This window comes from Buteo buteo, chromosome 4, assembly GCF_964188355.1.
Source record: "Buteo buteo chromosome 4, bButBut1.hap1.1, whole genome shotgun sequence".
NCBI classification, from domain to species: Eukaryota; Metazoa; Chordata; class Aves; order Accipitriformes; family Accipitridae; genus Buteo; species Buteo buteo.
The window spans coordinates 3,335,974-3,348,453 of record NC_134174.1 but is presented as its reverse complement, the minus strand read 5'-3'; the positions used below and the strand labels follow the sequence as shown (position 1 = coordinate 3,348,453).

General features: G+C 47.1%; 1 protein-coding gene across 1 annotated transcript in view; it reads right to left on the bottom strand.

Moving 5' to 3' along the window:
* Positions 1–12,480, bottom strand: part of PLXNA4 (plexin A4) — a 445,628-nt gene that overhangs the window by 74,372 nt on the left and 358,776 nt on the right. The window contains exons 11-12 of the mRNA XM_075024595.1: positions 5,297–5,393; positions 1,793–1,983 (exon numbers count right to left, since the gene is read on the bottom strand). Of these exons, the coding sequence (XP_074880696.1) occupies positions 1,793–1,983; positions 5,297–5,393 (288 nt within the window). The remainder of the gene's footprint in view (positions 1–1,792; positions 1,984–5,296; positions 5,394–12,480) is intronic.

Genomic DNA, 12,480 nt, shown 5'->3' with positions numbered 1-12,480 from the left:
CATCACTTTCCCAATACCAAATTCTATGAATCTGTGCAAAATTTCTGAATCTTTCCCAAGGTTTGAGAATCTGAAAAGATTAAAATAAGGTTTCATCCAGTCCCCTATAAACTTCAAGGCCTCAAAGCTGGACTTTCAGAAGTAGCTGCTCATTCTAGTTGTCTCTGGGTTTGGTTTCACAGCTTCAGGTGGTTCAGGTGGGCTCAAAATTAGCAGCCCCAGATAAATCCAAGTGCAGTGGAGGCCCCCACCTTGGAAATGTCAGGATGAGCCTGGCACTCCAGCAGTCCAACTGAGTCAGTACTTCAGGGACTGACGGATGGCAGGAAGATGGATTGAAACACAGTAAGAGGGGCTCCTTTCAATGGCATCTGGGAAAACCAGATTCTATCCAGCCTTTGCTTTCACAAAACTTTCACAAATGGACATTGGTTTAGGGCTCATCCATAGCACCCACATTTTTTGATTCTTAACTGAATGCAACTGAAAAAGCCTTTCTTGCTTTCTAGGAAAATAATCCACCCAATGTTTCATATTAAACAGCAACCGTGGAAGCTGGATTTTCCTCCTTTGCATTTCCCTTTCTCTTCCCTGTCCCACTTTCCTCCATACTTTTCTCATTTGCAGAATACGGCCCTAGCCACGCTGAAAGGGTACTCATGTTGACAAAGGCATGGTGACTGAGAAACGCTGAAGGCAGGAGGCAGTTGGTAAGGATGTAGCCTCATCATCAAGGCTCAGATCTGTCCTGCTGCCTGCCCTGTGACCCTGAATTTGGTGCTCATCATTATGGCAAATGGGTCCTGAGGCAGCAGACAAAAATCACTTTAGACTGGAGGCCTGATTTCCCTCCCTTGCCTTCTTTCCCTTTCTCTGCTACCTCTCTCTGTGGTTTTCCTATTTTCTTATCTCCCCTTTGTACCTTCGCCCCAGCTCTTCCTTTGGCCCAGTCAACACATTCCAGAGGAAACCTTCTAAAGAACACCGTTATGATGCAGACCCTTCCCCCTGCCTTGCCCTCATTCTCTCTATCACTTAATAGGGCAGTTCCAAGCTTCATTTAGTCCAGGCTTGATCCTGCCTCCTCCTCGAGCCTTCAAAGAGGGAAAGCTGACACCTGTACAGGGCTTTGTTTGCTCTACGGGGACTTTTTTCACCATGCAAAGTCAGCCTGGCAAACAGAAGAGAGTTACTCTGCTGGAGTCAGTGGAGTCTTGTTTTTTTCTGGACATTGACTTTGTCCACATCATGCTGCCGGGAAGCATGAAGTACAACCTGCCCTCTTCCTTGACCTTCTGTCAGAAAAGCTCAAAACACTCTGGGATCACTCAACATCTCCTTCTCAGCCAGGCTGGCCAGAGAGGTTGTTTCAAGAGACAGTTGGGCTCATTTGATTACCTTCACACCATCCATTAGAGAAGCCCCAGAGCATCTTGTCTCACCTTCAGCTGCTCCTAAAGGCTTCACATCACACCTGACAGCTTTGCGCGGGCAGGTCAGATGCTCCGCTGTTCCTCGGATTGCACTAGCAGACTGTGTTTGTGTGATGGATTCACATCCACACTGACTGTGGTGGGAGCTCTGACATCCTGTGTTGTAGACACGTGAAGCTGTGTGCCTACCTTTGAAGGCCACCATGGCCTCTCCTCCCCAAGGTTGCCTGGGGCTTTGCCTGACCCAGCAGAACTCAGTCCTGACCTTCCCCTCACCAACCCAAAGACAAATCAGGAAAATAACCCAAGGAAAGGGTACGAGAGGGAATACCCCAGCTTCTTGCAGATCCATGACTTACATCCGTGATCTTGGGGTTTGTACATTTGCCCTTGGTGCTGGACAACTCCAGCCACTGGCTGTCCTGGGCTGGGCAGTGCTGCTTCAGCGTGCACTGGTTCTGCCCCTCGCACCAGCCACATTCGAAGTCCGGGTCGGCTTTCAGGCAGAGTCCGCAGCTGTCCCGCATGGCCCCGCATTTGTACAGGTGAACTGCAGGGACAGGAAAAAAAGAGAGGAGCTGAGAGATGCAGAGAGCACGGGAGAGCGGTGGGATGTCAGAGGGCGAGAGAGGGGAAGGTGTTCTGGGCTACTCGTCCCAGAGGCAGGATGGGACTTCTCCAGGGGGGTAAATGATGGAGGGAAAAAATGTTTACATCCTTCTTGACATAGACTGCACTTGTCAGAGTTCATCCCTCATGAAAGACATTTTTGGAAGCTGAGAGCAGAAGGAAGGATGCTGCCCTCAGTAGGGTGAGGGGCTACAAGCAGGAGGTTGGGGGGAAAGGGGCTCGGGCAGTGACTTGGCCTCAGTCCCTACCTTTTCCAGAGACTGAATGTCATACAGTGCCACCTATAACCAGTCTCAGCCTCAGCGTTTCATCCTAAAACAATTTCCTAGAGCTGGTCCACCCACAGTTTGAACTTGGGGATTTGTCTGGTGTGAAACTACCCAGAACTGTGTGCTAAGGTGATGCCACTCAGGTTTCCCCCTTAACAGAAATCCTAATAGTGAATCCACAATGGTTCACTATAAGGCTGAATTTAGGGATTCACAACCAGCCTTTCCCCCTTCTTCTGCTCCAGAAATTCAGTCTGCTTTACACTTCGAAGTACTAAATTGATCCTCCTCCAATACAGTCAGCAATGATTAATGCTTAGCTCCATCTTGGGCTGCTAAGTGATTAGCAGCAGTCAAAGCTTTTTTTCCAGATAAAGCCTAAAACCATTGCAGTCCCCCTACAAAATAAGATCATGTTATTTATCCTTGTTTTACAGATGTGTAAACTGAGGCCTGGGTTGCACAGGGAGCCGATAGCAAAAGTCTCCTCCCTGAAGACGAAGACTTGCTTTTTTTCTGTATTTGTGGGTGTGTTGGTGGTTTTCTTTATAAGATGGGGGAATTTTCCCTTTGTGCTTCTGTTTTGCTGTGTCAGTAGGTGACTAAAGTCTTGTCCGTGGTTATTACTATACACAATCCCAAAGGTCAAAGGCTTTGGATATGTGTGCTGAAAAGCTCTGGTTGTCTCTTCATACCTGCACCCCAGAAGTCAGCAAGTATTACCCAATGCAAGTAAATGTTCAGAAACTTTTTATTTCTCCAGGTTGGGTGCAAGAAAAGTTTGCAAATCAGCTGTCTATCACGGTGTGCTATGGGCCTCCTGGGATACAGCCCTTTCCTTAATTTTCTGTTACACTTCCTCAAATTGGCCGAGGTGCTCTGCTTGCAATGCTATCAGTGAGTATCTCTGTAGGTACTTCAGTAGGTTTGGTTCAGTTTAGCCTTTCTGCCTACCAGCCCAGCCCATGTGATGCTGGCTATGAAAGTAGTGGCATCTTAGTCGCTTGAAGGCAGCGTACCCCAGTGCAACTGCACTTAGAACGGCACTGGGTTTAATCCTGCCTCTGCCTCTCCCTCTCAGTTTTCCAGAGAAGAAGGTCTGCTTGTTCGCCGCACTGTCCAAAGCCCTGCCAGGGTTTCGTGTTTGCTTGTAGCCACTACATTTATGCCAGTAAATAAAACTCTCTGTGTCCTCGAGAGCACGTGGTACGCCTCCATATGGTATATCCACGTGCACATGCCTAAGCTCTCCTCCTGACCCCAAACATGATGGTATCATCCAAACTACTCATCTGGGATAGCCACCAGCCAGGGCCACTTCCCAAATTTTTCCTAGTCATTACTGATAACCTTTTGGGTTTGAATAACCCAAGAACTTGTAAGGGACTGCGCTAAACACTAAGCACCAGAGATGTTTCTTGAGGTCATCCCTGGTCTGGTTTACATTACCAGCACAGGCATGCCTAAAGACACAATCATCACGATTATGAGATTGATTTTACTCCTACATCACCTAGAACAGCTCAGTGCTGCCCAAAAAAGAGTTCACTCTCTTGGTGTGGACCATGTTGCATCAGGAACGCTCAGGGCTATAATGGTAGCAGAAAACTAAGCAGGACTAGGACAAAACCAGCCAGCTGAAACCCTGATCTTCAACCCACACCGTTAAAGGCTAGCACAGACCACGGCACGGTTCGGGCCCAAGAAAATTAGCACTGTCCTGGCAATGCCTTGGCACAGCTTGGAGAGAAGGAGAGAGGGCAGACAGCTTCAGCATGGAGAGAAGTTGGCAGTGTGAAGGTGGGCTGTGCCACGATGCTGGACGCTAGGGCTAGACAAGGGTCTCCAGCCTGTTGTGTTTACTGAGTGGATTTCACCTTGAAGAGCCACAGTTTTGGGGACGACAGCGCAGGAGCTTTTGCATTCAGGCTGCCTATTTGAACCCACGGGCTATTCGAGCCAGCAGAGAAAGACATCACAGAGGTGGGTGCAGGGGGAGAAGGACAGGAAGGGGTGAAGGGAGAAGAGCTGCCTTCTGAATTGCTCTCCAGCTTCAATGTGGTGTTGGTGGAAACCTCACCCACCACCCCTCAGCATGAGGATGACGGTGAGAGGAGCATGGGAGTACCTGATGGGAAGAGATGGAGTGGGAGAACATGTGGAAGGTGTCCAAGAAAAGAGACGGTAAAGCGAGGGAGGCAGAAACTTCTGAGAGGTGATGTGAGAAGGAGAGAGTCTGCAGGTCTGAGCTGTAAATGCACAGCAGGCGAGAGGAGAGGCTGCCGGAGGGAAAGGCCTCAGGGTGGCTGAGGGTAATCAACAAAAAGGAAGAAAATGTGAATGGACCGTCCATCTCCAGCAAAAATGCCTGCCTCAGGGTTGTGGCTGGATGTGCAATATCCCTCTGTGAGGGGCACATCAATCCTGGGCCATCGGTGGTAGTTAAACAGAGCCAGGCTCTGGGCAGGAGGTGGTTTTCTGTCCTTTGCCATTATCATTTTATTTTGTTCAGACTTTTCCCACGGCGAGCTGCAGCCTTTCTCCTCCCCCTCTCCCTTCCCCTGTTCATTACTACATTGCCTCTGAGCAGAGAGCGCAAAATCTCCTGGCATGTTAACTTGAAGAGCATCACTGCAGGAGAAAGAAAGAGGGGGAGAAAGCTGGAGAAGGAGGGGCATAAAAACAAGACACAAAAATGTGGGGAGAAGCAGGAGGCAAAGATGATGAAGGAAGAGGGAAAGCAACCCAAGTGGGAGGGAGAGTCGTATTTCTCAGGTGCAAAGAGAGAAGTGGCGGGGGGGGACACAAAGCACACACACAAAAAATTGGTAATTTGCAGAGTGCAGAGAACAAGTATGCACCAGACAGCACGGGGAGACGGTGGCGGCTTTGTTAAGTGTAGGGAGCAATGCGGCCCGTTGCTAAGGTTACCGCTTCCAAGGACAAGTTGAAATAACTCTTTACCTTTGTTCTGTGCTGGGTTGTCAATGTTGAAATTCCCGTTCCACACGACCGTCAGCTCCACCGGCAGGCTGTTAATCTCCATCCCTTCGTACGAATACTAGAAGTGGGAGAGGAAAAACAAAAAAAACCCTCAAACCCAGACTTACATGGTGCCCAGGGGTGGTGAGGGGATGGGACGAAGCAAGAGGTGGTGCTGCAAATTATCAACAAGAGAAATGGAGCTGTCAGCTACCCCCTTAATCACCAGTACCTGCCAAAAAGCCATGGGATCCTCTCAAAGTTGTTATTCTCGACAGAACAAGCCATGCCCCTCTCGATAGCCTCCTTAGCCCTTAGGTGACTATTCCATGATTTAAGTGATGGGGCTTATCTTGGAAATCTACCTTCTAGGCATTGAGCACAGCTCTGAAGAATATTTTGCCAACTCCTGGGTGCACCTCTAAGGTGTCCGTTATGCATTGTGGGTCCACCATCCGAATACACCTCTGCTGTGTATTCCGTAGATTCTGACTGTGTATATAAGGTTATCTTCACTAGTGATATTTTGAAGAACTCTTGGAAGCTGAGTGAGGTCTCAGAAAGCAGGGAACAGGCATATCATGGAAATACTTTTAAAAGCGGGAAAATGGAGGTTCTGTGTAATTATAGACCTGTCAGCTTAACTTGGCTTCCCAGAAAGAAAGTACATCAAATTATTAAACAATCAATTTATAAGCACCTGCAAGATGATAAGGTGATAAAAATCAGCCAGCATAGATTTGTCAAGAACAAATTGTGTCAACCCAATCTAATTTCCTTTTTTGACAGGTTTAATGTCTTTGTGGTTAAAGGGGAGGCAGCAGATGTGATTTATCTTGATTTCAGTAGAGCATTTGCTACTGTCCTACAGGAGATTCCCATAAACAAACCAGGGAAATATGATCTAAAAGAAGCCGCCATAGGGTATATGTAAAAGCTGCCAAAAAAAAAAAAAAAGTCAAATAATTCAATGTCAGGCTGGGAGGGTGTTTCAAATGGAGTATTGTCCTGGGTCTGGTGTTGTTCAGTATTTTCACTGCTGACTTGGATGATAGACTACAAATTTCATGAATGACACTGTTCTGGGAGGGAGTGCAAGAACATCCAAAAGCAGGGTCAAGAATTCAAAACAAACTTGACAAATTGTAGAACTGGGCCAAAATCAACAAAGTGAAATTCAATACAGGCAAGTACCGACTATTCTTCAATAGGAGAAATCAATGCAAACAAATGTGAAATTGGAATGACTGGCCAGCGCTGCAGGAAAGGGTCTGGGGACTACTGAAGATCACAAACAGATTGTGAATCAACAATGCCATACTGCTGCCAAAAACCCAAGCAAATCTCATTTGGGGATGTACTAGATAGAGTTTGTTACATATGTAAGCCCCAGGAGGCAATTATTTTTCCCTACTCAGAACCAGAAAGGCTTCAGCTGGAGTAGGGGGTATCCAGTTTCCAGCAAATATGTATTAAAAAAGCTATAGAAATCTTCTGAGAGAGTTGGACAGACTTAAACAAACACTTGTCAGGCACAGTCAAGGTACACAGATCCGGCCTTAATGAAGGAAATGGAAGCTGATCTCTGGAGGCCCTCTCCACTGGGAAAGCTCTCTGACACATGGTGCTTAGTGTATTTTTTCAGCTAGATTTTGGTTTATCATAAGCCAGTTCACACAGGGTTCACCCAGTTGCCCGTCAGATCCCACTGCCCACCTCCATCAACAGCTTCCATCCAACACTTCACCAAAAGGCAAAAAGCCTCATAATGGGAGAGGAGGTTTGTTGCTTAAAGGACAGAATGAGAACAAGGCAAGAAGGGCAGAGACATTTCATAAGGATTTACCCTCCTGAGAGCAGGAATCTGCCACTGCACTGGGATATATAGTGGGAGAAACTCCCACTTCTAAAGAAAAACATGTTTTCCCCACTATGAGGTTAAATATAATTCAATAAGCTGTCTGGTTTGGCTGGGTATGTCTTAGAGACCACTAAAGGGTTCCCCATCACTTAAAGTCTCAGTGTGGTTTTCCACAGAGATCCCAAAGCTCTGAGCCTTTAGAGGTAGGTTTTTCTGTATCTGTTAATTGCCATATAATTGTGGAGGAAATCATATATAGTGATTTCTCTCCATTACGGCAGAGCGAGTGCTAGCTGCACAGCAATTTCTCTTTGGACAAACTAAACACAATTAGCCACTAATCTGCAAGACCCTGTGATTACGATCTAGTTGTAGGGTATTTATGGGCATAAGCTTTGTGGTTACCATGGAAGTAAACAGCAGCCAGGTTAGCAGAGTCCTCTGCAATAGGACTGTACCAGCCAGTCTCATTCAGTATTAGCATTTTTATGACACTTCTCGGTGTCACTGCCAGCAAGATGCAAGATGATGCAGAGCCGCTTGGACTCACAACACTGGCTTTTCACAGCTTTTTGGAGCTAGGAGCAAGGATGGGGAGACAGGAGTGGGAAGGAGAGCTCCTGCAAAGTAGAGAATAATTAATCTTCTGCCACTCAGGAGCTTTGCAAACGCCTGCTTTGCACAGCACTTTGCAAATGCTGATTGGGAATGGGAAAAAGCATTTATACAGAACCACTGGTCACCCTTAAGTCAGATAGTTGAGTCTGTAGGTGCCTAAGAAAAGCGCTACTTTCTGCCTCAGCAGAGCCCTGTGTGTGCGTTGGGATTTAGCTGTTAGCGGAGCCAAGGGACAGGCAGCTGGAGTCCCCCAGAGCCTTTCATCCCGCTGAGGCTCCCAGCGCCAGCAGCAGGAGCCCAGCTGGGATTTTAGATCTTATCTGTCTGTGGCACCAGGGGCAAACACATATTAAACTTGTTAACTCAGCAGACTTGATCCAGAACTGGAAACGGATGGGAGGGAATAAACAATGGGATCCCCATGGAAGAGCTCCAAGGATGAAGGCAGCTGGGGGCTGGAACGAGGATGCTCCCGCTGCCATGCCCGGCCTGCTCAGCCAGCTCGTGGGCTGCACGGCAGCAAAACAGAGCGTTTTGCAAAGTAGCAGCGAGCAAATGCTCCGTCCTCCTCAGACCACAGGAGCTGCTAACTCATTGTGACCCCTGTTCAAAGCCCACTGAACTCAATAGGAGGCTTTGAAAAAGATTCGCTCAGCTGTAACAATAAGATGGAAATACGTTTCAGGGAAGAAAAAAGGGATGGTGTATCGATCTCCAGGACAGCAGAGCTTCCCGGATACTCCTGCTAAGAGCACTCATACCATTAGGGCTTGCATGTTTACATTGCCCTGCACTACTTTCTCCAGCACAGGCAAAAGCACTCAAAAGATGTAAATCTGACCCCTAAGTCTGCCAAATCTGGATTCCCACCATGCAAATCAAATCAAAGCAGAAAATTATGGGCAATTTAGAGACTCAAACTGAGAAAGAGAGGCTGCCCTTCCAGAAAAGCAGACTGGCTCTCATCAGGAAATGGCAAAAAGCTGCTAGAAGGAGCTGTTGTAATTCACAAGAACAGCACAGTGTGTTTGGAACTCCCAGGTACCAGCTCTTTGTCTCTTAAAATCTTTGCTAGTATCAGATACTCCTGCAACACCGGCTGAGCCCGTCACATCACTTGGCCTTTTTGCCATGTCATTAGCGGTTTAACATCTCGTACCCAAGCTACTGTAAACACATTGACTGTCTCATGGAAGCTGGGCTGAGAGGATGGCTGCAAAATCACAGCTATCAGTTCTACAACAGCTATGCAAACATTAGCTGCCCTCATGGAAAGATACTTTGCATTTCAAAAGTCTGTGAATTCCTGGCTCTTTTGGGCATCCTGTTACTACAGGCACCCTGCATTAGAGGAACTTATCTTCACAGAACTCTCAGCCACACAGTTTGTGCAAATCCATAGCCACGCTTGACCTCTTGCTGCATCCTGCTGGGATGTCCTATCACCGGGTAAAGCCCTTTGGTAGTTTGGCTTGGGCACACTTAGGATGATAAACCAAGAGCGGTTACATTTCCTCTTTGTACCTCAAGCGTGTCCAATAGTGGGGAAACATCTACAGACAAACAGCATTTTAGCAGTATTTTAGCGTTAGTCTGTTTTCCCTGACACCACTTCTGTGATTACAGCTCAGGCCTCAGGACTGATTCCTGTACCTGGCTCTGCTACCAACTCCTTGTGTAATCCTGTATAAGTCATTTAATCCCTCTTTGCATCAATTTTCCAGCCATAAACTGTAGGCAGAAAACTTCTTGCCCACAGTCATCCCATCTCTTTGGACTCTCTGCTTCCCAGAGCTGGGACTGAATTTTTATGTCTGGGTATCACCCACAATAACAGAGCCCACATCATGTTTGGAGTTTCTCTGTGATATTTGAGTGCAGATAAATAATAATAATGCATCATAATAATTGAGAAGTGGATGTATAACTCACAGTCCCATGCTTCTCTTCCTTTGGCCACCCATAAGTGTGTTTTCCCACGATTTCTGTGAATAGCTCCTCATTTTTTCCCAGCTCTGTTTTTCTCTGCTTTTTGTTTGGGGTTTGTTTTTTTTTTGCCATCACTCCCTCCACTGTGTGAGCCACACCACAGAGTCAAACGCCGCTGAGATCTTTTGCTCAAGTGCAATGACGTGACAAATATAACATATTTGCTTTTCCTATCCCTAAGTTACACAGCACTTTTGGCTGTACAATCTCGGGTCTCACGCCACACAGACCTGTGAAGGACTTGAGGCAAATTATCAGCAGGGATTTTACTGCTAGAAATCAGTGTGTGCTGCCTCTGCGTGCAAGGGCAGGCAATGGGCAGGCTCACACCAAGCAAGAAGGTGGGCTTAGTCACTGAAGCAGGTAATGGCGATGATCACGGCACGGTCAGGTGGGTCATCTCTCACCCATCTCCCTGCTCCTCATGCCGAAGGCTGCTAATATCGGGCTGATTGCAAGTGCTGGGGCTCCCACTGTTTCCCACTGGGGAGAATGCTCTCTGCCCTAATAGATCTAGCAATTTCAGCCATTCCTGCTGATGTTTTTACTTACTTATTTATATGCCTCCTTAGCTCTCCTCCTTTTCATTTCCTCCCATCACTCTGTGTCCAGACTGTCGGCAGAGCTATCATAAGTGCAATAAGGAATGGCAGGCAGGGTCTCTCTGAGTGATAATTGCATGCCTTGGGTGGTGTGATAGAGGACAAAGCCCAGAGCTGAGAGTCTCAAACCACTTGACAAGAACAATAATTGTCCCAAAGCATGCTGCCTGCAGTGACTTATTGCTGTTATCAAATGAAATATCTCCAGGCAAGACAGGGGGAGAGACAGAGCTGGCTACTGACTGGACCAAGCACCGAGGCGGCCTCAGAGCTGGATGTGACATTACCGACACACCATCAGATAGGGTGGTCCCACCTGGGTCTCCTTATAGCATCCTTTAACTGAAGTTGGAACAATTTAGTAAAGCACTTGCTTAAGATGGTTCTGATCCCTGGTGTAAATCTTGAGGGACCAGGCAGTGGAGAGCAAGAATTAAGGCTTTTTCCTGATCCTATCCCATATGAAAGCAGGAAAAATCCCGCATTTTGCTGAATTTATTCTGCAAGAGCTGAATTTGAGCTCATCGGTGCCTAGCGCACGATGAGAGGGGGTAGATCTTGAGGCTTATGAGGGAAAACAAGCCAAGAGTGATTGCTTAGTCTAGCATGCATCACCAACAGAAAGATCTGCTGGCAGGATAGCATCCCTTCAGGGACACACCATCACAACACATCCTCCCACCCTCCTTTGGACCTTCTCCAAGCCTGCAATGCAGGTGCTACATTCAGTGTCTCATCCAGCGACTCTGCTGAGTAAAAAGCTCTGTCAAAGGGGGCTGATTCAATTTGCAAACAAGCTCATACGGCTGTTTCTAAAGCCAGGTGACCCTTGGAGCAGAGGCTCATTGTATCGCAGTGGCTCCAGACTGAATGCTAATTCTGGCAGGGAAGGAAATAATCATGATGGAGACATATCTACAGCACTCCTTCCCTATTGTCTGTGTCCTCTGCCACCTGCTCTAACAGAGCCGGGGCTTCTCTATTCCCTTTTTGTATCTGTGTGAATGTTTCTTTCTTTTGTCTGGCTCTCCCTTCCACATCTCTTTCTCTCAGTGTCTGGCAAATTCAGAGCAACAATGAAATAACATTTCTCAGGAAGAAAAAAAAGAACTCAAATCACAGCGTCAAAGTAACTTCGGAAGAAAAGGGAAGAAAAGGAAAGGAAAGAGAGGGAGAGGGAGAGGGAAGGAGAGAGAAAGAGGGAGAGGGAGAGAGGAGGCAGAAAACAGGATAGAAAAGAGTTGAGTTTATTCCAAAATAAGCCTCTCTCCCCGGAGAAGAGAGAGGTCCACCTGAGCCACCAGGAAACATGGGATAGGCATCCTACAGACACCACACAGCAGCAAGGTCGCCGAGTGCCTTTGCATTAGCCTGAGACTCAGCCCTGCCACCCTGTGCGGCTCAGGAGTAGCCTTGAGTGTTCTGCCATGAAAACAACCAGTAAAATCAACATGGTGCTGCCGCAGCACTCGGGCGTCCCTTGAGCAAATGCATCTGGGGATTCATGGAAGCCTGCTTGTCTGGTCCTAGGCACTAGCAACTTCTTGAAGCATGCAGGTAGTATGGGAATAGTAACCATTACCTCCCAAACCCAGGCCCATTTATAGGATACCACAAACTCAGATGCTGAGAGGGACCCTCCAGGACTACTGAGGCAGTCACTCCCCTGCTCAGCCCAATTATGCTTAAAATCATCCTAAGATAATTCATGCTGATGCCTATGTGTGCCAGAGAATTCATGACTCTAAAGGATGGCTGCTCTCTTCCCTGCTAAGACTCTTTGGACAGATATGTAGACTCTCCCCAGTCCATATAATACCCCTTTAGCCACAGGCTTTCACATTGTAAAACAAAATATTTTTTTTAAAAAGTGTAATGCCACCTTAATTTCTCAAGCCATCCATTTCTGTGAAACCTCAAACCTGTTGCTCACAGGCCACTAACCACTAATGAAAATCAGGGGGAGGGTGGGGGACAAAGAAATAAATACAAGAGTGTCATTGGGAAGTTGCTTGTTTGCAACAGATCATAAAATGTGTGAACTGCCTATAATCTTCAGCACGCTACTTAATGCGGCAGGATATGTTGTGATGGAT